The sequence below is a fragment of the Macaca thibetana genome, chromosome 6 (assembly GCF_024542745.1).
Source record: "Macaca thibetana thibetana isolate TM-01 chromosome 6, ASM2454274v1, whole genome shotgun sequence".
Taxonomy (NCBI): Eukaryota; Metazoa; Chordata; class Mammalia; order Primates; family Cercopithecidae; genus Macaca; species Macaca thibetana.
In genome coordinates, this window is record NC_065583.1 from 35288944 (window position 1) to 35315758 (window position 26815).

General features: G+C 45.9%; 2 protein-coding genes across 2 annotated transcripts in view; one reads left to right on the top strand and one right to left on the bottom strand.

Moving 5' to 3' along the window:
- The window catches only part of PRELID2 (PRELI domain containing 2), a 1077378-nt gene that overhangs the window by 471081 nt on the left and 579482 nt on the right, over positions 1–26815 (top strand). The window lies entirely within an intron of this gene.
- On the bottom strand, positions 22478–25366 carry POU4F3 (POU class 4 homeobox 3). Its single transcript, XM_050794036.1, has 2 exons — positions 24973–25366; positions 22478–24657 (listed from the first exon to the last, which is right to left on the bottom strand). Exons 1-2 carry the CDS (start codon positions 25090–25092, stop codon positions 23761–23763), a joined length of 1017 nt encoding a protein of 338 aa, XP_050649993.1. The 5' UTR covers positions 25093–25366; the 3' UTR covers positions 22478–23760.

Sequence of the window (26815 nt, forward strand, 5' to 3'; positions counted from 1 at the left end):
TGATAAATATCTACATAGCTCATTTATTCCAAAATGTCAGTCATTTTATGACCTTTTCGATATTTGCCAATTTTGTGTACAACCCACATACTATTTATTGAATGTATTTACTAAACGTTTTTCTTTAATTACTCCCTTTTAAAACTTGGTCTCAACCAGTCAACAATATCCATGAAATTATGCATTCGAAATACATGCATGTATGTGTGTATACAGGGGGGTGGGTAGAGCTATAAAAATAGACATATTGTTCTGTATACCCACTTAATTATCTACATACTACCCATGGAAGATGACATAACACACTTTAAGATATGTTGGATAAGTTAAATTAATTAAAAATCCAGTTCCTCAGTTGCATTTGCCACATTTCAGCTGCTCAATAGCCACATGTCCCTGGTAGCTACCATATTGGATTGTGCAGATACAGAACATTTCCATAATCTCAGAAAGTTTTATTGGACAGCACTAGGCCTTTCTAGAATCTTTTTTTTTTTTTTTTGAGACAGAGTTTTGCTCTTGTTGCCTAGGCTGCAGGGCAATGATGCGATCTCGGCTCAATGCAACCTCTGCCTCCCAGGTTCAAGTGATTCTCCTGCCTCAGCCTCCCGAGTAGCTGGCATTATGGGAATGTGCCACCAAGCTTGGCTAATTTCGTATTTTTAGTAGAGATGGGGTTTCACCATGTTGACCAGGCTGGTCTTGAACTCCTAGCTTCAGGTGATCTGCCTACCTCAGCCTCCCAAAGTGCTGGCATTACAGGCATGAGACACCGCACCTGGCCTCTAGAATCTTTTAAAACTACTCAGTACTGTTGCTTCCCTCACTGTCTCCACCCCCTACTGAATTGTTTATAACTCTTCCAGCAAACCCTGAGGAGGATAGCTATCAGGATCAAAGCCAATGCTCTTTCTTCATCTTATCTCCTCACCAGAGACAACCACCCTCCCCCAAATACTCTACTTCTCTCTCTCTCTCTTTCCTTCTCTCTCACACACACACACACACACACACACACACACACACACACACACACCCTATACTCCAATGCCACCTATTTCTACCCTTTGGTCTATACAAGAAAGATCCAGAGCTGCCTTCGGGGACCCAAGAGCCAGCCTAGAACCTACTAGAATGGCAAAGACTGAACATGGGAGCTTCCTCATTCTGGGCTGCAGGCTCTCAACATGCAAAAGAAAAAAGATTGGATTTGATCAAATATCACATGTTTGTGATCTGTGAGCTACATCTGGCTTACATATGTGTTTAGTTTGGGCCACGTGATTTTTAAATTTTTATTTTATGGTAAGAGAGATGAGGTGATATCACATTTTAGAAATCTAAATTGCCAGCTTCTCAGGAAAAATCAGATTTGCTCACATTCTGCTAATGTCTCCACACAGCAATTACCAGCTGATGCTAAGTAACTTCTGCCCCCTTAAAGCCAGGCACATGCTAACTGGTTAACCTCAATCGGCACCACTCTGCTGCCCAGTGCCCAGTGTGTGGCTATTCAAGGATATTACAGTGTTTCTTTTTACCTATGTGAGAATTATGTAATATGTGGCACAATAAATGGGAATACACTGGTTTTCAGGGGCTGTTTGAGCCCTGTGATTGGAACCTGCATTTATTAGCAGGCTTGATGAGTACGGGTTTGGTCTGATGTTTTCCTAAATTTGAATATCTTCAAGCCTGTGATATCTTCTTCCCATGTAACATATTACTTGGCCTCTAGAGAAATGGTACTTAATTTTACAAGAGGTCACAGAAAGCTGGGCGTGGTGGCTCACGCCTGTAATCCCAGCACTTTGGGAGGCCAAGACGGGTGGATCATGAAGTCAGGAGATTGAGACCATCCTGGCTAACACGGTGAAACCCCGTCTCTACTAAAAATACAAAAAATTAGCCGGGCATGGTGGCGGACGCCTGTAGTCCAGCTGCTAGGGAGGCTGAGGCAGGAGAATGGCGTGAACCTGGAAGGCGGAGCTTGCAGTGAGCCGAGATAGCGCCACTGCACTCCCGCCTGGGCAACAGAGCGAGACTCCATCTCAAAAAAAAAAAAAAAAAAAAAAAAAAGGAAGAAGAAGAGGTAACAGAAGCCTTTGGGAATTTGATAAAAGCTGTAGACTTAGTAAGGGTGGTAATGGACACATAAAGACACAAACTTTTGCATACAGTTTCAGGGGATGCAAAGACACCCCCTCGCCCCCAGCACATCCCTGGCTCTCCGAGGAGTCCTCAGACCTTCATTCAGAATCCCTGCCCTGGAGACTTCCCCTTAAAGTAGGTTGTTTACATCAGCTCCATTCTCTCCCAAAACTTAATCTTACAATAATAATCAAAGAATATTTAAAGCACAAGCCTACAGGGACAAAGACAATGAGAAAGAAAACAACTGCCAAAAAAAAAAAAAAAGCTGGACACTGGAAAGTAAATAGATAAGAGGTGATTGGTATAACAGACTCGAGGTCATTGGTATAAGAGACTCAAGAAAGCGGAATCCTAAGTCCACAGTGGGAAAAGCTGAGAAGCAATGTGAAATGCACAGCAGACTGTCTACAAGACTTGTGAAGTGACAGTACCACTATCTCTGGAAGTGGGAGTGAAGATAAGGCCGCAAGTGGGCAGATTAGTTGAAAGTCTGTTTAAGAAGCAGTTAGATCCCAGTTTACCTCCCCTACTTGGCACAGCGGGCAACTGCCTTTCCTGAAACTTGGCAGAACACTGGCAATTTATTCATTGGAAACTTTTTTTTTTAAAGTCACTGTATTTGGGACACCAACCATAGTTAAGGGTGGGAAATCATACTGAAAACAGAAGGATTACTAAAATTATACATTCTAAATGTTGAAAACCCCATTCCTCTTCCTCCACTCAGCATCTTGAACATGAGCAGCCAGACAAACATACTCCAAGCAGGAAATTGAAAGAGTCTTCTCTGAGAACCTAGCCAGTCCAAAAAAAAAAAAAAAAAAAAAACACTACCATTAGGGAACCCCCAAGGAAAGAGCCCAGCTGGTTCACCCTAAATAGCACACCAAAGTTGGCTGCATGTGGTGGCTCATGCTTGTAACCCCAGCACTTTGGGAGGTAGACACAGGCAGATCAGTTGAGGCCGGGAGTTCGAGACCAGCCTGGCCAATGTAGCAAAACTCTGTCTCTACTAAAAATACAAAAAATTAGCTGGGTGATGGTGCATGCCTGTAATCCCAGCTACTCGGGGGGCTGAGGCACAAGAATTGCTTGAGCCCAGGGGGCAGAGGTTGCAGCGAGCCAAGATCATGCCACTGTACTCCAGCCTGGGCTGCAGAACAAGGCTCTGTCTCAAAAAAACAAAAGAAAACCAAAATAAACAAACCTAACACGGGTGCACACAGCCTTCAATAAACTTTTTTACCCAATTAACTAAACAGTATCTAATACAAGGAACCAAAATAGATATGCTGAAAATATTGAAAAGCATCTTGGAGAAAGCAGACTGATGGAAGGAGAAATTGAAAAGAAACTACTAGTGACACTCTCAGAGGTATTACTGAAGATATGGCATTCATGAAACAAAAATATTTTTTTCTGGGCCCGGTGAGGTGACTCACTCATGCCTCTAATCTCAGCACTTTGGGAGACCAACACAGGACAACTGCTTGAGCCCAGAAGTTTGAGACCAGCCCAGGCAACATAGCAAGACCCATCTCTACAAAAAAACTTAAAAATTAGGTGAGTGTGGTGGTGTACACTTGCAGTCCCAGCTACTTGGGAGGCTGAGGTGGGAAGATGACTTGGACCCAGGAGGTCGAGGCTGCAGTGAGCTGTGTTCACACTTCTGCAATGCACTCCAGCCTAAAAGAGCAAGGCCCTGTCTAAAATACAATAAAATAAAAAATAAAAACACAAGAAAAAGAAAAAGAATTAAAATTTTTTTTCTTAAATTTAATGTGCAAAAAGATCTGCTAGAACCTTTTTAAATGACAAGAGAAATGAAAAACCCAATAGAAAGTTTGGAAGATAAAATTGAGGATGATATAGTTTGCTTTATTTGACTCCCTCCGAATCTTATGTTGAGATTTGATCCCCAGTGTTGGAGGGGGGCTAATGAAAGGTGTTTGGGTCATGAGGGCAGATCCCTTGTGCCATCTGTGAGGTAATGAGTAATTTGTCACTCCATTAGCTCCTGCAAGAGCTGATTATTTAAAAGATTCTGGCTTAGGATTGTCTTGGCAATGCGGGGTCTTTTTTGGTTCCATATGAACTTTAAAGCAGTTTTTTCCAATTCTGTGAAGAAAGTCATTGGTAGTTTAAGCTGGAGGCATCACGCTACTTGACTTCAAACTATACTACAAGTCTACAGTAACCAAAACAGCATGGTACTGGTACCAAAACAGAGATACAGACCAATGGAACAGAACAGAGCCCTCAGAAATAATACCACACATCTACAGCCATGTGATCTTTGACAAACCTGACAAAAACAAGAAATGGGGAAAGGATTCCCTATTTAATAAATGGTGCTGGGAAAATTGGCTAGCCATAAGTAGAAAGCTGAAACTGGATCCTTTCCTTACTCATTATACGAAAATTAATTCAAGATGGATCAGAGACTTAAATATTAGACCTAAAACCATAAAAACCCTAGAAGAAAACCTAGGTAATACCATTCAGGACATAGGCATAGGCAAGGACTTCATGTCTAAAACACCAAAAGCAACAGCAACAAAAGCCAAAATTGACAAATGGGATCTCATTAAACTAAAGAGCTTCTGCACAGCAAAAAAACTACCATCAGAGTGAACAGGCAACCTATAGAATGGGAGAAAATTTTTTGCAATCTACTCATCTGACAAAGGGCTAATATCCAGAACCTATAAAGAACTCAATCAAATTTACAAGAAAAAAACAAACAACTCCATCAAAAAGTGGGCAAAGGATATGAACAGACACTTCTCAAAAGAAGACATTCATATGGCCAATAGACACATGAAAAAATGCTCATCATCACTCGCCATCAGAGAAATGCAAATCAAAACCACAATGAGATACCATCTCACACCAGTTAGAATGGCAATCATTAAAAAATCAGGAAACAACAGGTGCTGGAGAGGATGTGGAGAAATAGGAACACTTTTACACTGTTGGTGGGACTGTAAACTAGTTCATCCATTGTGGAAAACAGTGTGGCGATTCCTCAAGGATCTAGAACTAGAAATACCATTTGACCCATTCATCCCATTACTGGGCATATACCCAAAGGATTATAAGTCATTCTGCTATAAAGACACATGCACATGTATGTTTATTGCAGCACTATTCACAATAGCAAAGACTTGGAATCAACCCCAATGTCCACCAGTGACAGACTGGATTAAGAAAATGTGGCACATATACACCATGGAATACTATGCAGCCATAAAAAAGGATGAGTTCATGTCCTTTGTAGGGACATGGATGCAGCTGGAAATGATCATTCTCAGCAAACTATCGCAAGAACAGAAAACCAAATACCGCATGTTTTCACTCATAGGTGGGAAATGAACAATGAGATCATTTGGACACAGGAAGGGGAACATCACACACTGGGTCCTATTGTGGGGGTAGGGGGAGGGATAGCATTAGGAGATATACCTAATGTAAATGATGAGTTAATGGGTGCAGCACACCAACATGGCACATGTATACATGTGTAACAAACCTACACGTGTGCACACGTACCCTAGAACTTAAAGTACAAAAAAAAAAAAAAAAAGAGAGACTCTGGCACTCCCCTTCTCTCTCTTGCTTCCCCTCTCCTCTGTGAGCTGCATACTCTGACTCCCTTCACCTTCTGCCTTGGGTGGAAGCAGTCTGTGGCCCTCACCAGATGCGGATGCCCAGTCTTGAACTTTTCCAGACATCACAATCAGGAGCCAAATAAACTTTTTCTTTATAAACTGCCCAGCCTCAGGTCTTCCTTTATAGCAACACTAAATGGACTAAGACAGAAGAAAACACAAAGTAACAAGAAGGCAAAAAGAGAAAAATAGTACAGAAATATAAGCAACTCAGAGAACCAACCCAGTTGGTCTAAATCAAAATAATAGACATTCCAGAAATATAAAAATATGGAACTAAGAACAGAAAACTTCAAGGAAATAATGCAAGAAAATTTCTCAGAGTGAAAGTTCTGAGTTTCAATATTTAAAAATTGCTCAGCAGAATAAACAAAAAGAATATACCCTATAAGCTTCCAGAAAGTTTTTTTTTTTCCTGCAAAAATCAAGAAGAGAATGACTGTGAGCAGGCCCAGAATGCAACTAGTTTAGCCCGAAGCAGGCCAGAAGGCTCCAATGGAGTCTTCTTCAAGATTAAACTGATAGACCCCTTCTTGTGTTTGAAAGTCTTGGCCAGGTGCGGTGGCTCACACCTGTAATCCCAGCACTTTGGGAGGCCAAGGTGGGTGGATCATGAGGTCAGGAGTTCAAGACCAGCCTGGCCAAGATGGTGAAATCCCGTCTCTTCTATTAGCCAGGCATGGTGGTGGCCACCTGTAATTCCAGCTTGAATTGCTTGAACCCCGGAGGTAGAGGTTGCAGTGAGCTGAGATCACACCACTGCACTCCAGCCTGGGCAACAGAGTGAGACTCCATCTCAAAAAAAAAAAAAAAGAAAGTCTTGAGAGGAGATTTACATAAATGGTGAGTGTTTAGGGTTAATAATAGGCATGCCAAAAAAACAAAACAAATGGCCGGGCGCGGTGGCTCAAGCCTGTAATCCCAGCACTTTGGGAGGCCGAGACGGGCGGATCACGAGGTCACAAGATCAAGACCATCCTGGCTAACACGGTGAAACCCCGTCTCTACTAAAAAATACAAAAAACTAGCTGGGCGAGGTGGCGGGCGCCTGTAGTCCCAGCTACTCGGGAGGCTGAGGCAGGAGAATGGCGTGAACCCGGGAGGCAGAGCTTGCAGTGAGCTGAGATCCGGCCACTGCACTCCAGCCTGGGCGACAGACCGAGACTCCGTCTCAAAACAAAAAAAAAAACAAAAACAAAACAAAACAAAAAAAAAATGTTAAAAGCCCTAATTATTAATTCCCAGAAAAATTAAATACCATGTAGCAAAGGAAAAGCAACTATAGTATTTTACATGGCTCAGCAGTAAAGGTTGCTTACACATAAAACATGAACACTGAATATTAATATAATCAAAACTAAGATTTGACTGTATTGGAATGATGAGGAGATGGGAATCAGGGTAGGGAATGAAAGAGAGCACTCTCCTCATCTTTGTTACAGGAAAGTGAATAAAATGCCTAAAACTGAATGATCAAGAAGTAATGACATAAACATGACATTTAGAGGTAGTAAGATAAATATCAAAATAACCAGCTAAAAGCGTCGAATGTGATTGCCTTGAAGAATCCAAGGATAAGAGGAGGAAGGCTGAAGGATAGTTCTTTTTTTATACCAAGCTTTGCTAAACTATTCAAATCTTTAAACTCTGTACACATATAACATTGATTTTCAAAACAAATTAAAAATACAGGAGTCCTGCTCTGACTCTTGGGAATAACATAAGCATTGCCTAGTTTCTAACTGTATAGCTTTCTTGGTCAGGGAACACAGCCTGTGACCACTCCTTTGTTGGCATCAAATCTCTCATCCTTCAGAAAAGAGGCAGCTCTTCTTATACCCCTCCCACCTTTTGAAACCATACAGGACTGGGTTTCAACTCTGAAGGGGTCAACATACAGGTCAGCAGTTGGTTTGTTCTGGAGAAGATGTGCCTCTGTCTTAACACTCCATGTACAAAGAGGAAGGCCACGGGAAAGTTTCATCCATGCAGTTGGTAGCCAACAGGGAGACAGAGGGACTGGCTCCATCAGTGAAGTGGTCTAATTTGGTTGCTAGGAACACACACCTTCCTCTCCAGTTGTTAACTTCCTCCTGTCATAAAAAAAAAAAAAAAAAAAAAAAAAAACCCATATATATATATATAGAGAGAGAGAGAGTCAAGTTCCATAACTTGGTGCCACCTGATGTTAAGCTAAATCACAGGGCTTCGGAGGCAATTTTCTGTCTCTTTAGCTCCATGACTTTTCTCTCTGAAGAGGAAATGGGGAGGAAAGGAGGATATCACTCATAGGTTACATAGTAGGCTAACAGGGATATTTAGAAAGGTTGGGACTGGTTCCCAAACATTATAGAGAAGTCAAGATAAGGTTAACTGGTCAGCACATAAATTGGTGCTGAATCCTAGGAAATGAGGTACCACTAGTGTCCAATTTGAGTGTAAGCTTCATGCAGGCAGAGGCCGAATATCAAATTCTCCTCTGAGTTTCCAGCACCTTAAGCAGGGCCTATCACAGAGCAGAGTAATGTAACCTTTATTGAATTAACTCATTATATTTCCAGACCATGGCTGTTTCTGAGGAAGCCAGCTATCTATACAAAAATCAGAAGAGAACCCATTTTTCTTCCGTTCTTCAGTCAACTTGTGCTAGAAAAAAAAAATTTAACAACACAAGTTCCTCAAAAAATTAAAAGTTAAAAACTGAAATACCATATGATCCAGTAATCCCACTACTGGGTATATAGCCAAAGAAAATGAAATCATTTTGTCGAAGAGCTATTTGTACTTCCATGTTCATTGCAGCATTATTCACAATAACCAAAATATGGAATCAGCCGGGCGTGGTGGCTCACACCTGTAATCCCAGCACTTTGGGAGGCCAAGGGGGATCACTTGAGCCTGGGAGTTCCCGACCAGCCTGGGTAACATGGCAAACCCTGCCTCTACAAAAAAACAAAAAATTCAGTCTTAGTGGGTGTGGTGGTGCACACCTGAAGTCCCAGCTATTTGGGAAACTAAGGTAGGAGGATCACTTGAGTCCAGGAGGCAGAGGTTGCAGTGAGCCAAGATAGCACCACTGCACAACAGCTCAGGTGACAGAATGAGACCCAGTATCAAAATATATAAGGAATCAACCTAAGTGTTAAGTGTCCATCACTGGGTAAGTGGATAAAGAAACTGTGACATACCTACACAATGGAATACTGTTCAACCTTTAAAAGAAGGAAATTCTGTCATTTGCAACAACGTGAATGAACATAGAAGACATTATGTTAATGAAATAAGACAAATACCACATGATCTCACCTACATATGGAATCTCAAAAAGTTGAACTCATAGAAGCAGTGAGTAGAATGGTGGTTACCAGGGGCTAGGGTGGTTACTGGGGAGGAGCGGTTGTCCGAGATGTTGGTCAAAAGATACAAAATTCCAGTTAGGAGAAATAAGTTCAAGAGATCTGTTGTACAACATGGTGACTAGAGCTCATAACAATGTATTTTATTCTTGAAAATCTCTTTAAGAGAGTGAATTTTAAAGTGTTCTCACTACAGAAAATGGTAAGTATATGAGGCCACACAGACATAGTTTAGTTCTATTTGGCCATTCCACAATGTATACATATTTCAAAATATCATGTCATACATCACACATATCTATAATCTGGGGGTCAATTAAAACAAATATATAAATGTATACTTCAGGGTATTCATAATCATTTTATTTATTTATTTATTTTGAAACAGACTCTCACTCTGTCACCCAGGCGGGAGTACAGTGGCACCATCTCAGCTCACTGCAACCTCTGCCTTCTGGGTTCAAATGATTCTCCTGCCTCAGCCTCCTGAGTAGCTGGGATTACATGCCCGCCACCATGCCTGGCTAATTTTTGTATTTTTGGTAGAGACTGGGTTTCACCCTGTTGGCCAGGCTGGTCTTGAATTCTTGACCTCAGGTGATTCACCCGCTTCAGCCTCCCAAAGTGCTGGGATTACAAGCGTGATCGGCCTCATAATCATTTTAATCATTCTATTTATTTTATGTTGGGTCAAACAAAGATCTTTAGAAGTGCCCAGCACTGAATACTTTGCTATCCTTTCCCCTGTATGTAATTAAAAACAAAAATACTACAACATAAAATACAGGAGAGGAGGCCTGGCACAATTCTGAATTTGACTACTAGGATGCTTTTTTTCTTAATACCAGCTAGTGAAGCCTTCCAACACACCTTTTCTTATTTTGGATATTTTCCCCTTGCAAATACCCTAAGTATATGTTTAGGCTGCGTTTATGTGATTAAGCCCTGTCTTGGAGCTTTCTTTCTTTCTTTTCTTTTCTTTTTTTTAATCTTTCTTTCTGTCTTTCTTTTTTTTTTTTTTTTTTTTTTTTTTTTTTTGAGACAGAGCCTCACTCTGTTGCCCAGGCTGGAGTGCAGTGATACAATCTCAGCTCACTGCAACCTCTGCCTCCCGGTTCAAGCAATTCTCATGCCTCAGCCTCCTGAGTAGCTGGGACTACAAGTGTGCACCACCACGCCCGGCTAAATTTTGTATTTTTAGTAGAGAAGGGGTTTCACCATATTGACCAGGCTGGCCTCGAACTCCTGGCCTCAAGTGATCTGCCTGCTTCGGCCTCCCAAATTGCTGGGATTACAGGTATGAACCACTGCCACTGGCCTTAGCGCTTTCTATATAGCCTATTGCTTCTAGATACACAAAGGCTCAAATGAAAACCTAAAAATAGCCAGTAATCTTCCCAAGCACTTTGACACTGTGTGATCAGGAAAAAGGAGACAAGGGGGGAAATCTGAGGAGACAGAAGGTCTCGCTTTTTTGTCATCCAGGTTGGAGTGCAGTGGCATAAACATGCTGACTACATGCAGCTTCAACCTTCTGGGCCCAAACAATTCTCCCACCTTGGCCTCCCAAGTAGCTGGGATGACAGGTGCACAGCACCAGGCCCGGCTTATTTTTTAAATTTTTTGTAGAGATAGGGTCTCACCATGTTGCCCAGGCTTGCCTTGAACTCTTGTGCTCAAGCGATTTGCCCGCCTCAGCTAAAAATGGGAGAGAAGATAAAGCCAGGCCAGCAGACAAAAGGCAGTGAAGGCCCTCAGTCTAGTTCCTACTCCACAAAACCATTTTTAAATGACAGCAACATTTCCTCGGAAGTCTTTACTTCTCCCTATGCTAACACTATAGACTGAAAAGTATTTGAATTTTTTTGTTTTGCTTTGCCTTTTTTTTTTTCCTTTGGGACAGGGTCTTGCTCTGTCGCCCAGGTTGGAGTGCAGTGGCACAATCACAGCTCACTGCATCTTCAATCTGCCAGGCTTAAGCAATCCTTCTGCCTCAGCCTCCTGAGTAACTGGGGCCACAGGCATGCGCTACATGCCCAGACAATGTTTGCATTTTTTGTAGGGATGGGGTTTCACCATGTTGCCCAAGATAGCCTTGAACTGAGCTCAAGTGATCTGCCTGCCTTGGCCTCCCAAAGGAGGTGTAAGCGATTGCACCTGGCCTGAGTTTTTCTAATATAGTAAGCTGATAAAGGAATAGAGCCTAATATTTTTATCACTATCAACTTTAAATCTATATCTTTGTATTCCAAAGACAAATGGAAAAAGTAAAACTATTAAAATAATATTTCTATTCCAGGCTACTTTAGGGAAGTTGTAAGTTTTTTTGATGAGCTAGTACCTTTATATTGTACACCGGTGGGCTCTAGGAATGAACAATCATTTATAGCAGCATCAGCTCTCAGGATGGAAAGAGATGTCATCTCACTACCCCCACTCTCCCTGACAGTATAACTCACTGGAATCTCTGCTCGAATCCTCAGACAGGGGCTCACAGAACGGCCCTCGCCTTCAACTGTGTTGACTGCCAGAGCCTTCTTCCTTGAAAGGAGCTGAAATCTTTTTCTCTGTGTGACTTATTTCCTATCTAGCTACACCCCCTGGGGCCCCATAAAACAAATGTAAGCCTTCTTTCACATAAAAGCCCTTCAGATTTCAGCCTTAAAAACACAAGTCCATTTTCTTCTACAGGAGTAAGCTTGACACCACTCTCAAGGCAGACCATCCTGGTTTTAACATCTGGGTTGTAGCATTTATAGTTGTTTGACTTTGGACAAGTTGTTTGACTTTCCTATAAATATTTTTTATAAATTTGCCTAATTTATAAAATGGGTAATGTAATACATATACTTTACATAGGTATATAAAACATTTTAGAAAGGGAAGTATTTTGAGTATATGAACACTGAATACCTTTTAAAACTCCTTTCTTGGCAAGTTGCAGTAGCTCACCTGTAATCTCAACACTTAGGGAGGGCAAGGTGGGAGGATCATTTGAGGCCAGGAGCTTGCGGCTGCAGTGAGCTACAACCATGCCACAACACCCCAGCCTGGGAGACAGAGTAAGATCCTGTCTCCAAAAGAAAAATGAAATAAAATTCCTTTCTTTCCTTCACCTTTTGAGGGACAGGGTGTCATGAGAAGGAGAGTAAGCAAGAACAACTCATTCACTGACTCAAGTTCAAATATTTGTTAAATAGCTATTCTTCTAAAGTGATTGGCAGAAAGGTTGTTTATTGTTATTTACCATATATTGACTCAATTGCTTTTAAATATCATCCTTGCCCTACAACAAAACAGTTGCATTAGAGTTTATTTCCAAACTGGGCTACTTGTTCTCATGAGCCACATGTCAGTGTGCAGAATTGCGGTTGTAACCAAAGGTTCTGAATGCTGCATCAGTCTACTCCATGACACGCAGTAGTGTGTGTATGTGCACACACACGAGCTCGTAGACTGAATGTTTGTGCACCCCCAAAATTAATATGTTGAAGCTCTAATCCCCAGTGTGATGGTATTTGGAGCTGGGGCCTGTGGGAGGTAATTAGGTTATAAGGATGGACTCTCATGAATTGTGTTAGTGCCCTTTGAAGAAGAGACATGAAAGAAATGGTGTCTCCTTCTCTTGGCCATGTGAGGACACAGTGAGAAGGTGGCCATCTGTAAACCAAGAAAATGGCCCTCGCCAGACATCAAATATGTGGCCACCTTAATCTTTAACCTACCAGCCTCCAAAACTGAGAAATAAACTGTTGTTTAAGCCACCTTGCCTGTGCTATTTGTAACAGCAGTCCAAGCTGTCAAGTTCACGTGCACATTTGGCAAAACAGTCAGAGATGTGTTGTTGACATGGAATGCAAAATATATAGCATCTTTAATGAAGTAAAAATTGACATAAAACTTGTGTTTCAGAACATATACCCAGACTCCAGTGTGAGGCACTTCGGTTGAAAAAACAATATGTATAAGAAACCTTTTCCTCACTCTGGGCAAGAAATCTTTTTTTTTTTTTTTTGCAGGAAGATTGTGAAAAATATAGATTCCTGGGTCCCTAGAACCACAATGTCACATTTTCTAGCAAGAGGATCTCTAAGAACTCTTCCCAGCTCACATGCTAGTATTTCATATGTCTAACAGTGAAAGCATAAAATATTTGAGTCAATATTATTAAAGCCCCTCTTGCGATGGAAAAATCCTACTGTTACAGTCCGAGAAATACAGGTCTTCCCTCATTAACCTAACACAATTAATAGAAGAGATTGGGCCATCCTACACAAAGCCATAAGCAGTAGTAAAATGCTAAAGGCAAAAACAACTAAGAAGTAAAAAGCACAGAACAGACAGAAGTTCTAGAGAGTTAGGGATGGAAGAATTGAAGGTAATCCAAGTTTTAATCATTTTACCTGGGCAATCTGACCAGTAACTCAGACCCCAAAGGCTGAATAAACTCACAACTGCAAATATTAACACAAGTCAGAAGGGCAGAAAATGAAGGTCTGAGAACAGAGAACAGGTGGTCTGGTTAGCTGGTTTTTTTTTTTTTAGATGGCGTCTCATTCTGTCACCTATGCTGAAGTGCAGTGGCAGGATCTTGGCTCACGGCAACCTCTGCCTCCCGGGCTCAAGTGATTTTCCTGCCTCAGCCTCCTGAGTAGCCAGGACTACAGGCACCTGCCACCATGCCCAGCTAATTTTTGTATTTTTAGTAGAGACAGGGTTTCACCATGTTGGTCAGTCTGGTCTCAAACTCCTGGCCTGAAGAAATCTGCCTGCCTTGGCCTCCCAGAGTGCTAGGATTACAGGCATGAGCCACCGTGCCCAGCCAGCATTTTCTTATCTGTGGACTCCAGCCAGAGCTGGGGCAGGTTTGGGTACTACCTTGCCCAGCCCACAACAAACCACAGTCCCTCTGCCCCTAGACCTACGGATGGGACTGGGTCTCCCTAGACCTACTGATAAACTGGCTTGGCTAAGCCAGGACTATTTAGTCTAACAAAATGTTTTAATTTTACCCCACCTCACCTACCCACGCTGCCACTTATTTTTAAACTTACAAACTGTTAGTATTTTTATTTTTTCAATGGGGAGTAAGGATTTGGGGGATCTCATTTCTACCAATGATCTTAGAAGCCTGAATTCTGGGAACCCAGGAGACAGCATACTTGATAGCCCTTCTCCCAGCTCTACTTTGATTGTACAACTATCTTTTCACAAACGAAATAGAAGAATAAAATAAGCCAAAATAAATATAAACATAAGACATGCCAGTGTCTATGCTGATTAGCTCACATAATGCTACAGCTGGCAGCCTCAGAGATCATCTGGTTCAACCCTCTCATTTTTCCAATAGGGAAAGAAGGGCTAGGGCAAGGAAGTCCCAACTCAAAATCTCAATTCTGCCTGTTGGCAGAACCGGTTTAAAAAAATTTTTAACCTAGCTTATGACCCCTAATGTGGTGCTTTTTTCACTCCACCATGCTGTCTCTTGGGAGACTGTCTATTGATCCGAAAAATAATTTTGTCAAAGCCATCTGGAGTCTTTATTGGCAATTGACTCACCATCTAATTGGCACTTTATTTTTGCCTTCAGTAATATTCTTGCCAGTTTGGGAAACTGGGTTCAGTACTTATGAGTATTTGACCCTAAATTTGGATAGTCAGATAAAGAAAGCCCTTTAGTTTGCCTAGTTTGGGGGGGTCTTAACCTGGGACCCAGGAATTTATGGATTGAATCAGGGGATCCTTGACTTCTAGAAGTTAGCAAAAATTTTGAGTGCACAAATGTGCATTTATTTCTGGGTTAGGAACACAGTTTTCTTCAGATTCTCAAGGGATTCCATGAATCCTCACCAACATTGAACTACTGAACTATCTGGTTCAATTTCTTCCAGTTAGAGTTGGGGAAACTGAGGCACTGAGAAGTGAATAGACTTTCCAAGGTCAAACAGAACAGAGTAAAGCCTAGAACTCGGATCTCTTTGTGTATATTTTACATTCTTTCTCGCTACACCAGCAGGCCTGTGTATCTGTATTCTCACCCGAGATGATTCTGTTTCTCTGAGCTCGCTCTGTTCCAACCCATGTTTTCTGCTACAAGAGGAATTCATTGAAGGGGTCTGTAGGGCTCAATACAAATCAACCCAAGGCCAGGAACAGCAGCTCCCTGTATCTCTCCCAACGGTAAATCAAGATCACCACCTTGGAGTTCTGTCAAAGATTCCGAGGCCCTCGGCTCCCTCCCACGTGGGTGCTCAGCTGGAGTTTCTGCAGTCTGGAGTCTGGTGCTCAATCCCAACCCTTGGTGAATTATTTGTTTTTTTATTTTTATTTTTTGAGACGGAATCTTGCCCTGTCACCTGGACTGGAGTGCAGTGGCGCATTCTTGGCTCACTGCAACCTCCACCTCCCAGGTTCAAGCGATTCTCCTGCCTCAGCCTCCTGAGTAGCTGGGATCACAGGTGCCTGCCAGCATACCTGGCTAAGTTTTTTTGTAATTTTAGTAGAGACAGGGTTTCACCATCTTGGCCAGGCTGGTCTCGAACTCTTGACCTCGTGATCCACCTGCCTCGGCCTCCCAAAGTGCTGGGATTAGAGGCGTAAGCCACTGCGCCCAGCCACCTAGGTGAATTATTAAGTGATGTCATCAGTGTTTTCCCCAGTTCCGTCATAGCTGTGTACACCAAAGAAAAATTCCTCTTACTAGAGAAGCGGCCTTACTTGGAGGAGATGAAGGAGCAAAGAGATTTTTAAGGAAATTTAGTAAAATTAAGTACCATATGCACTGAAGCATCCAGTAGATAAAGGTACCTCCATTATAGATATAGTATCTAATTACATAGCAATAACAGATAGGCTGCTTTAAATTATATTCAGAAGGAGGTGGGATAGAACTCAAATCAACATATAAACCCTCTTTAGCTTTATGAGTAGGCAGTTTTTATACATTATGATGTCTGTACCTCCAAATTAATTGTTGGTTAAAAAAAAAAATCAGAATTTTGCCAGGCATGGTGGCTCCCTGCACTTTGGGAGGCTGAGGCAGGTGGATCACCTGAGATCAGGAGTTCGAGACTAGCCTGGCCAACATAATGACACCCCATTTTTACTAAAAATACAAAAAATTAGCCAGGTGTGATGTAATCCCAGCTATTCAGGAGGCTGAGGCAGGAGAATCGCTTGAACCTGGGAGGCGGAGGTTGCAGTGAGCCAAGATCGCAGCACTGTACTCTAGCCTGGGCAACAAGAGCAAAGCGCTGTCTCAAGAAAGAGAAAAAAAGAAAAAAAAATCAGAAGTTTCAATTGCCCACTCAATTCATTATTTTAATTATTGATTTTATATAAAACTTCCTATGATCCTTGGTGTGGAAAGAATATTCAAGATTATTGTATCTCTAATTTTCTGATATCATAGCAAGAAGTTAAAACACAATGACTAAGAATGACAAATCAAGAAATGTCAGCCAATAAAATATCTCTGGAGTATGCATAAGAAACTGACAATGATGTTTACCTTCAACAAAGAGAACTGAGTGACTTGGGTCAAGGAAGAAGAAAGACTTTTCATGGCAAATCTTTTAGTTCTTTTGAATTTGTATCATGTGTTATTTCATTAAAGTATTAACAAACAAACCTTGAATTTTGAGAAAAGAAATAGTGCCAAAGATATATTATTTAGACATGCAATTAACTACCAGAAGCAGCAACTAAAAATGGTTGAGGGTGGGGGTTGGTCAAATTGCCCTCCTGTATTATTCCATTTTTAAATGACATGCATAAATTAATTTGACCATACATAAAATGCATTTATAAAAAACAGAAAAGAAAATCACCTCTAACCAACTGGTTTTACAGGTAAAGAAACTGAGGCTCCAAGGTGGGGAGATACTATCAAGGTGGCAGAGTTTAGATGCACACACTTGGTTATGTCTCAGCCCAGAGCTTTCCTTAACATGGTCAGGGACTTTTTGAGTGGCTGGTGTGTAAATGCCTTCTAATTATTATTATTAGATGATTACTATTAGATTAAGACATTTTAAGGATATTTGAATAAAATTGACCTCTCCTTATTTTGATCCTCCGTGCTAATAATTGTACCCTTTTTTTATTTATTCAATTACAAGCAAATTGACAGGAGACATTTATATGAGGCAGCTTAAACCCCAGCTAATGGAGTGCCTAATGACTAATTGATCAGATCCCAACCCAGAGAGCAGCCCTGAGTGGCCTAAAGGAATTTATGCAATTAGTTTAGGTTTGGTAGAAATTGAGTGCATATGAAAGTAAGCTTTTTATGGTCTTGATTTACGAGGGCTGGACATTAACTATATCTGCCAAGAGGTGAGCAGCCCAGCAAAGCCTCAGGCGTTGGGGGGCTCTGTTACAGGCAGGGATGTTGGGATTTGGAGCGGTGCTGATGTCTGTTTTGGGAGGGAGCGGGAAGGAAAGTGGGGAAAAGAAAGATGGTGAAATTAGAGATGGGATTCGGCCAGAGACCTCAACGAAATTATGGTGGTGCCTCCCACCCATGTAATTCAAAGTAAAAACAATATTAAATGCTAAATATCTATAAAGAAGTCCAACAAAAGTCTGACTTTTCTCAGGATGAACACTTGAATTTGTGTGTGTGTGTAATCCTAAAAATCAAAGTCTTTTAAATATGAAATTACACATACAGTCTATAAAAAGAGAGCGAGCGCAGTTTCTGTCCCAGTTTGCCTCCAGTGGCAGGCAAGGCTGCGCAGGGCTGAACTGAGGGAGGGGGCAGAAATCTGACGGTTTATAGAGAAAAGTATAAGCAACGGGTGGGGAGGATCCAGAGCCGCGCGGACCCAGCAATCGCCCCTCCCGCGGTCCAGGGGACTCCTCAGGCCGGGACGCCGCCGAGGGGAAGCCCCCATCCGGAGGCGCCGGGAGGAGCCAGAGAACCCTGACCCAGCCCGGGGAGCCCGGGGAGCCCTGGGAGTTGCGCTGGTGCGGAAGCGCCGTCCGGGGACCAAGGGAAACCTGATTTGATCGGAAAAGAGCGATCGAAGGGGAGACTAATTTGCCCTCTGGAGTCCTCGCTGGCTCCGTCTGTCCGCCGGGGCGGGGTTACCGCGGCGGCTCCTGACGCTCAGCGGAAGAGAGGAGAGGGGAGAAGACGACTCTGCGCGCGCCCGGGGACGCGGGCCCCCTCGGCACCTGGGGGTCAGAGTTTCGCGCCTGCGAGGCTGGAGGGAAGCTAAGAGGGGCTGAGTGAGAGACACGCGAACAGACGCACGCGGACAGGGCGGGACACGCGAGAGGCGCGCGGGACACAAAGGCGTGGAGGCTCCGAAGCCCGGCGAGGACAGCGGGCGTTCTCGGCTCCCACCACCTCCTCTGCTCGCGCTGCCTAATCTGGTGCCAAATCGGACTCACCTGCTCCTCCTTCACCCCGAGGCGGTCCGCTTCCTCACCCCAGCCGGAGGTGATCTCACTTGAGAACGGAAGAAGCAAAGACACCGGGTTTTTGCCAGGTCTCTCCACTAAATGGCTGTGTTCACGACTTGTCCTGGCCAAGTTACATAAACTCTCTGTGCCTCTATGTTCTCATCTGCAAAATGGGATTAAAAATTGTACCTACTCATATGGTGTTGTTTAGGAACTAACAAACGAATGCGCTAAAGCGCTTGGAACAGTACCTCGCATAGGGGAATCCCGCCATACGTTATGGATATCAGTACTAGTCATTTATCCAGCAAAAATTTGTGGAGCGCTCATTCTGTGCGAGGCCCTGCGTTGGGTTCAGGGAGGCAGGGGTGGACTGGGTAGGTGCTATCAGGATGTCTTAAAGTCTAGGAAAGAAATAAAACGGGTGGTGTGATAGGGTGATTGGAGAAGAGCTGTTTTAGGTAAAAGGAGCCAGCTAAGTCCGTCCCGTCCCGCTCTCTAGGCCTCACTGCCTTCTTCGATTAAAAAAAAAAAGACGGCTCTTAGGCGTTCTGCCCTCCGGCTCAAACATTCTGGCGCCGGAGCCAAAAAGTGGGAACAGGGCGGGGAAGGGATGTTCGCTGGGAAAGAGGAGGAGTCCAAGAGCCCTGCTTCTCCTTCGCCCTCTGGCGCCCCGCCCCTCCTCGCGAGGAAGCGCCGCGCGAAGTCTGGAGAGGCTGGATGGTGCCCGGGATTCCGCCAGGGAGGAGGTTCCGGGCTCCAGGAGCCGCTGACCGGGGCCAAGCTTCTCAGGGAGCTATGTATTCGCACCAGGCACTCCCAGGGAGCGAATACTTCGTCCCTTGCGTAGCTGGGACGCAAAGTGTGCAAAGCGGTTTCTTTTAAGCTTCTGTCTTGCCCCTGACAACCATGCCGAGAGCTGACAGGCACTGCTGCCCTGACCAGACTGTGGCTCACAGAGGGAAAATGTTGATTCCACTTGACTCCAAGCCCTGAACTTGCCCCACAACGCTGCCTTCACTTTTCTGAGTGTGAAAAATGTTTTAAAGCGACGAAATACGTGTCAGACCTGGCCTTACGTGATCTCATTTAATCATCAGAGCAATCCTGAGTCTTTTTTCCAGTTTTTCCAGTTTTACAGATGAGGACACCGAGGGTCAGAGCAGTAAGGTCACTTACTCAAGTAAGAGATGGAGCAGTTATTCCGCCCCAGGTCTGTCCACTCCAGAGCCGGAGCTGTTTCCATCTCAGGAAGAAAGTAAAAGAACTGGAACTCAAACGTCAGGCACACTGGGCCAGGCAGAGGTCACTCCCTGGTCCCCCCTCCCTGACTCTTTCCCTAGGTTCCAAGGGCCATGTCACAGAGCAACCTCTGTGTACCCATAATCACCAAAGGGTGAAGCACAGTGTCTTCTATTTAAACAAGAAGGACACTGGCTACCTTTAAATAAAAGCCTGTGATGCAGACCTTGCTCCTGATCCCCATTCCCAGGAAGACTTGCCTATCCCTGATGGCTCTGTTCCTCCCTACAAACCCTTGAATCCAGAGAGGATTCGGCTGGAAGGGGTGCTTTCATTTTACAAAACAAAAGCCCAATTCATTCATTCAACAGACATCTGGTGTCTGCCACTCTAGGCCAGACCTTCAGCAGAGTGCTAGACATGAAGTAGTGAAAAAAACTGAGATGACTTAGGCACATAGAGAGGAAGTCGCTGGCCAGAGATAACACAGTTCAGGAACCCAGGACTCCTGCCACCAAGTTCTGCCTGCCAGGGCTTTAGCCACGCTGGAATGTGTATACCTAGCTCATTCTAGATGAAGCCCCTGTTCCAGCCAGGCAGTTCCCAAAGTCCCACCCTCCGGAGGCCTGATGAAGGTTTCTATGCAAACACCCCCAAATACTGACTTCATTTTCTTTTGGTACAAGTTAAAGACTCAGCTGAGTCTTGGACCGTGCGTGTTGCAAGATGACAGAATTAGGAAAGTGAAAACCTGCTCCAGGTGATCTTAGGAGACACCCTCAATTACTCTTCAAAATAAATTTGGGGAAGTTTTACAGCTGGCAGCAGAGGCTTAGAGAAGGCGATATGACTTGCCCAAGGTCACACGATTCGGACGCATACTAGGCTTGTGTAAACCCCAAACCTGCTAGTACCACCTCCCCTACCCCCAGAGGTCTGTGCCTCCGCAGGACGAGTGGCAGAGGCGACTGCACAATCCTGGGGAAACCACATCTCCGGTTGCTTCCTGAGCAAGCCGAAGAGCGAGGCGACGGCGCCGGCCCGGCGCACTTAGGAGGAGGGAAAGGGTGTAGCGCTTCGCTGACCTGGCTGCAGCTCCGGCCTGCAGGTAAGAGCTGGTCAAAATTCTCCTGGGCGCCAGGGTCTCCGGCGCCTGCAGAAGACTAGGCGCAGAGGCACTGCTCGGAGACAGGACCTAGTGCGACTGGACGGTCTTGGAGCAGACCTTGCGCTCAGGAAACAGCTCCTCTTATCCCCGCCATAAAAGTCTTCCAAACTTTTGCTGTTGTCAATTAAAAAAAAAAAAAAAAACAACGGCAGAGAACTTTTCGAAAAGAGTATGGAGGCAGATTTCCGTTTCTCTCCCGAGCCCGAAAATGCGAAGGCTCTTCTTACCTGCAGGAAACCTTGCAGCCCGCAAAAGCGCGTCCTTCTGGAGCGCTTCGCTTCGGTGCGGGACGCTCACGGTCGTCTCCTCTGCAGCCTGGCTGGGCTCCGGCCCTGTGTTTTATACCACTATAGGCAATTAATATTGCATCAGCCGTATTTTAAATTTTCAAAACCCACAATATAATGTAATGGCATAAGGGCATTTATTATTAAAGGACACCCGATGGAGAGGGAGGTGGAGGAATCGCTGGGGCTGTTGTGCAAGGCGGGGGTGAGGGGCTGAGGCCCAGGGAGCTGGGGGAGATCCGCAAGTTTGCTTATGTGGTAGGGGGTGTCACACTGCGCGGAGGGCAAACCCACTCTGCTCCGAATTTCGGGCCTTGGTTTGATGCCCCGGAACTCTTTGAGGACGAAGCAGGGAAATGTGCAGATGACTCCTGGACTTGGAGCTTTAAATTTTAAATCAGGAAGGCGTTTCTACGACTCGCAAATAAAAAGAGGGAGCGGAAAGAGAACAGGGAGCTGGCATCTATGGAGCACCTATTATGTACAGGGCACTATGCTAGGCGCTTTGCAGCAGATATAGCAGTATCCCCACAAAGAAGCCGAGGTGGACCACAGAGTGAGTAACAACCTGGATGAGAATTTCAGATGAATTTGAAATTCCGAGGGGACCCCACTAGAATGTCACAGCGAATACTTTTCTCCCTCTTTGCCTCTATTATCTCACCTCCTCTCAAGCCCTTTGAATCTTTTAAAATAATTTGTTGCCTACTAAGCCCAAGCACTAGTAGAAGTCTTAAATGAACAATCTTACCTAGTTCTGACAATAACCTTGTGAAATAAGCATTGGTCTCTTCATTCTGCAGACAAGCAATCTTGTTGGAGAAGGTTTAGAGAAATTAAGAAATTAGCCTCAGGATGATTCTGCCAGTGAGTGGAGGCATTGGAAACTCGAATCCCCATTAGTCTGGCTTCAAAGTTCACTAGCTAAGTCAAATTGAGCAGAGTCTCATAGATTTGCAGGCAGGGAAGCATGGAAGGAAGTACCTTGAAACCTCAAGTTCAGACACAAGCCTCAGGGTCTCCCACGAGGAGATCCAAGTGAGTCTGCCATGGAAGAGGAGTGGGGAGAGGGGATGGCTGGGGGCTGGTCAGCAGAAACTGACAGTCCGGTCCTTTGGGGTTCTCCCTTTTACATCCTTTCCAAAGCTAGTACCCCTTAGCCTCTGAGAAAAAATAAAACCACTTTGATTCGGGTTGAAAAATAAAGCATTTATTTTAGAAGTTAATTCAAGGGGTAAAGAGAGAAGAAAACTTAATATTTTATTTGCATCTGTTCAGAGAAAGAAACCAAAGGTCACACAGCAACACGCAAACTACATGAAGCAACGAAAAAAAATAAAATTTGGGCTAGATGGGCTAGGGTGAGAAGGGTTCAGGCCGCTGGTCCCACTTCTCTTCCCTTACAAAACTATAAGTGAACTTCCACCGAAAGATACCCACATAAAGGGAATGGAAAGAAGCATAGTTAAATAAATAATAGGAATTAACGATGTTAACAACAACAGTCATAAAAAAGCGCAACGAGGTTAGACGTGTTGAAAGGACTTGCATATAATGCAGAGAAGTTACAGTCACTTTCCAGCAGCTGACTCCACGCTGAGCTGGCAATCTGGCAAGAACAGCTAGCTGGGGTCAGAGAGTCCTCAGCCGGCATGAACACTACCAACTCCCGCTATCCAGTAAGCAGTAATTACCCCTCAACACCAGTAGGTAGTGAAAGATGGTCGGAGCTGGAGCTGGCAGCTGCTTACAAACAGCCAAGCGATCCCAGAATTTTCAGTCGCCAGACTGGACCCACCTCTTTTGGAGTCGTACTCACCACGAAAAATAGCAACTTGGAGCCCGCAACTCCCTGCATACTTTCCCTGAACCTAATCTTCATGCTACCTTATGAGAATTTACGGCAAAACAAAGGATAAGATGAATAGAATTTAGGCAAGGACGGGAATATAAGGCTATCCTTTGGAAACATACATGTACTTTATATACTCTAATAAATCTCCAGTGCACGTTTGTGCCCCCCTTAGATATCCTAGACTTTGTGTTATTATGGATCACTTCCTTTTTATCCCTTCACCCCTTGCCTGATCGCGCTTAACAAAGTGGCGTTTTCACCCTAGCTTCGGGCGGTTGGGCCAATTCACTGTCCTCTGTTTTGGTGCTCCTGCTCCGAGGTCGTGCGGCCCCGTGCGCGAGGGCAAATTTCAGCACCACGGACAGCACAAGTACCCTCGGGCCCGCCCTTCTGGAATATTTTCCCAGCGCCAAAACTTTTTTTGGTGGGAATAGAAAGGAAAGAGAAAGAGAAGGCCGGAGGCAACCAAGCGGGACAAAGGGAGAAAGTCTGTGGCTTCGGAGGAGAGAACCTAACCTGCCTAGGAAACGCCTTGGAGTTCCCAATAACCATCCCCCTAACCCCGGAGGGATGAGCACTAGGCTCTCCCAGCTCCCGACGCTGCGCCCTGCCGAAGTCAGTGGACAGCCGAATACTTCATTCGTTTCTGTTTCTGTCTCTGGTTGCAGAACCAGACTCTCACCACGTTCTTTTTAAGGTCCAGTTTCTCAGCGATGGCCGCAATCTTCTCAGATGAGGGACGTGGCTGGATAGCGAAATAGGCCTCGAGTGAACGCTTCTCCGGCGCCGCGATGGACGTGCGTTTGCGCTTCCGTTCGCTGCCGTTGAAGAGCTCTGGCTTGCTGTTCTTCTCTCGGTAGGCGGCCTCAGCCTCCTCCAGCCAGGCCTGGAGCACCGGCTTGAGCGCGATCATGTTGTTGTGCGAGAGAGTGAGAGACTCGAACCTGCAGATGGTGCTTTGGCTCAGCGAGCCCACGCCGGGGATCTTGAGATTAGCCAGAGCCGCGCCCACGTCCGCCTGGGTCACCCCCAGCTTGATGCGACGCTGCTTGAAGCGCTCGGCGAAGGCTTCCAGCTCGCGCGGGTCTGACTCCACGTCACTGAGGCATGCGGGCATGGCGCTGTGAGGCGCCACGGTGTGCGGGTGACTCATGCCCATGGCCTGGTGCAGGTGGCCCATGGCGCCCAGGTGGTGTGGATGGATCTGTGCGGGCATCACCGAGTGTTCCGGAGCGCCCAGGCCGCTCACACTCAGCGTGGGCGAGATGTGCTCCAGCAGGTCGCCTTCGAGGCCCTGGTGCACGGCGTGGTGCGGGTGAGAGGTGAGCGCGGCTGGGTGGGAGATGGGCACGGTGGACGAAGTGGACGTGCAGGGCACGCTGCTCATGGTATGGTAGGTGGCGTCGGGCTTGAACGGATGGTTCTTGCCGTGGGAGACGATATCCACCGCCGCCAGAGCTTCGGCGCGTGCCAGCAGGCTCTCATCAAAGCTTCCAAATATATTACCCTGCAGCTGCAAGCGAGAAGGCGCACAGCACGGTCAGTAGGGAATACTGTCAACACAGGATTAAAACACATTTTCAAGCAACCGAGATGCCTCTCCTCAAAGCCCAGGTCATAAAAATTAATACGGAGGCAGCAGCTCTGCTGGAACAGACGTGTGGATCAGAGACATGAATGAGAGAGAGAGAGCGCCGGGAGAGAAAGCGGGGGAGACAAGGAGAGGGGTTCAGACAGCGGCGATTGTTCTGGGCGACATGAAAAAAACATGAAGCTAGTGCCTGTCAAAAAATGTGCCTTAGAGCGGTAATTATGCTCCACTACGTACCTGCGGGGCTGGGAGACAGACTCGGCGCATGGCCTCGGAGCCGGAGTGCAGGCTGGAGAATTTGGGTTCTTGCAGCACCGGGTGCATGCCGAAAGGCTGCTTGGAGTTCATGGCCATCATCTTCGCGCTCCTGGCAGGGTGGCAGCGGGGGACATGGAATCAGGCTTGTCTAGCTCGCTCGCCGCGCTCCAAGTGAGCGCTGCTCAGCGCCCGCGCTCCCCTCGCCCTCTCGCTCGCTGCCTCCCCTCTCCCCCACCTGCTTCTTCACTCATCTTACAAGCAGCCTGCCAGGAAGGGCCCGGGCGCGCGCAGGCGTGCTCACGCGCCCGGGACTCGCAGGGGCGGCCCGGGAGGTGAGGCGAGACAGCAGCCAGCGGCGCGCCTTTCTACGCCCGCGGCGGCCACCCCCTCCACAGCCTTTATACCCGGGCCAGGCCTGGCCTCTCCCAGTCCGCCCCGCCCCGCGTGGCTCCAACCCGCCCGACCTTTCGGATTCTTTCTTCTTCGTGGACTTCCCTCCCCCCATGCCACCCCAAAAGTCCCAATCCTCTCGGTCCTGTCCCAGCTCGAACTGCCAGGATAAAAGGACAGCCCTGGGCTGAGCTGGGGCAGGAAGTTGACCCTACTCCAACTTCCCCTCCCCCCACACACACACACACACACACACACACACACACACACATACACTCCGTCGGCCCGGCTGCCGCCAAACTGCCCATTTCCAGGGCGCTCCTGGCCTCACGCCCAAGCGGTCCACCAGAGTCCGGTCCCGTGGCGCAGCGAGGAGGCGCCTCCAAGCGCCCAGACGGGCCCGGGGGAGGGTGAGAGGCTGCCAGAACGAGCCCCAGGTGACCCCTGCCCCCACTCCCCCAACCGCGCTCTGAGGTAGAGGTAGGGGCAGTAAGGTAGGGGCCTTCTCTGTCCAGGAGTGGCTTCCTCCCCACGCTTGCCTTTCTTGCTTTCATTTGAGGGAGGCAACTTGGCCCACTCTCTCTTTTTCCAGCCCTTATGGAGTATTTTTTGAATAGTGACAGTTTAGGATGGCCCTCCAGGCCCGGGAGTCCTTCAGTGCACTTTTGCTGGGCAGCCAGAACTTGCAAGCCCATTCCTCGTGACAACAGTTACCGTTTGAGAGTCCCTAATATGCGCTAGACAATTTAGAGTTTGCCCATGGGATTCTCATACCCACTGTATGGAGTAGGTGATGTTATCCCGTTTTACAGACGAGGAAATCAAGGGTCAGAGGGGTTAATGATTAGCCCATTCACTCACTCACCCAGTTATCTATCCATCTTACAAATATTTACTGACGGCCTACTGCGTGCAAGGCGCCTTAGCCTCTCGGTCTTCCTTCCCGAAGTTTCGGAACTTGAGGGCTCTCGAAGTTAGTACTGCCCGCCTCCACCTCCCCTAGCCTCTTTTTCTCTCTACTTCCCTCTTCTTTCCTCTCCTTTCCCCCGCACTAGTAAACATCGTGAATAATGGATGGGGAATCCTGGACCGCGGCTACGCTGCACTCCGGTTCGGAGAGAACCCCTCCGCGTGCAGCTGTAACCCCTTGCCAAGGCCACTGCGTCCGCTGGGAGAGCGATCTTCGGGGCTTAGAGACCTCACCGTGCCTGCTATTATGCAGGGTATGTGCGTGCCGGCTTTCCCAGAATCTGAAAGAGGTGGGGTGGGGTGATGGAGGGGACCACCCCTTAGCCCAAGAGGAGGCCCTGACAGATCCGGGCTCCCTCTTCCCCTCGGCGCCCTCCAATCGCTTTTCTCCCCATACGAGCCAGCCCCCTCCGCTGGTTCCCGCTCTGCGATGGTGGGAAAAAGACTCAGCCCAGGTGCCTAG

What these genes read in the sequence shown, in the direction of transcription:
- POU4F3 (XM_050794036.1), bottom strand. Translation starts at nt 25,092, where the DNA reads ATGATGGCCATGAACTCCAAGCAGCCTTTCGGCATGCACCCGGTGCTG. An exon ending in TCTGTCTCCCAGCCCCGCAG is followed by an intron (nt 24,658 to 24,972) that starts GTACGTAGTGGA and finishes TCTCGCTTGCAG; the next exon opens with CTGCAGGGTAATATATTTGG.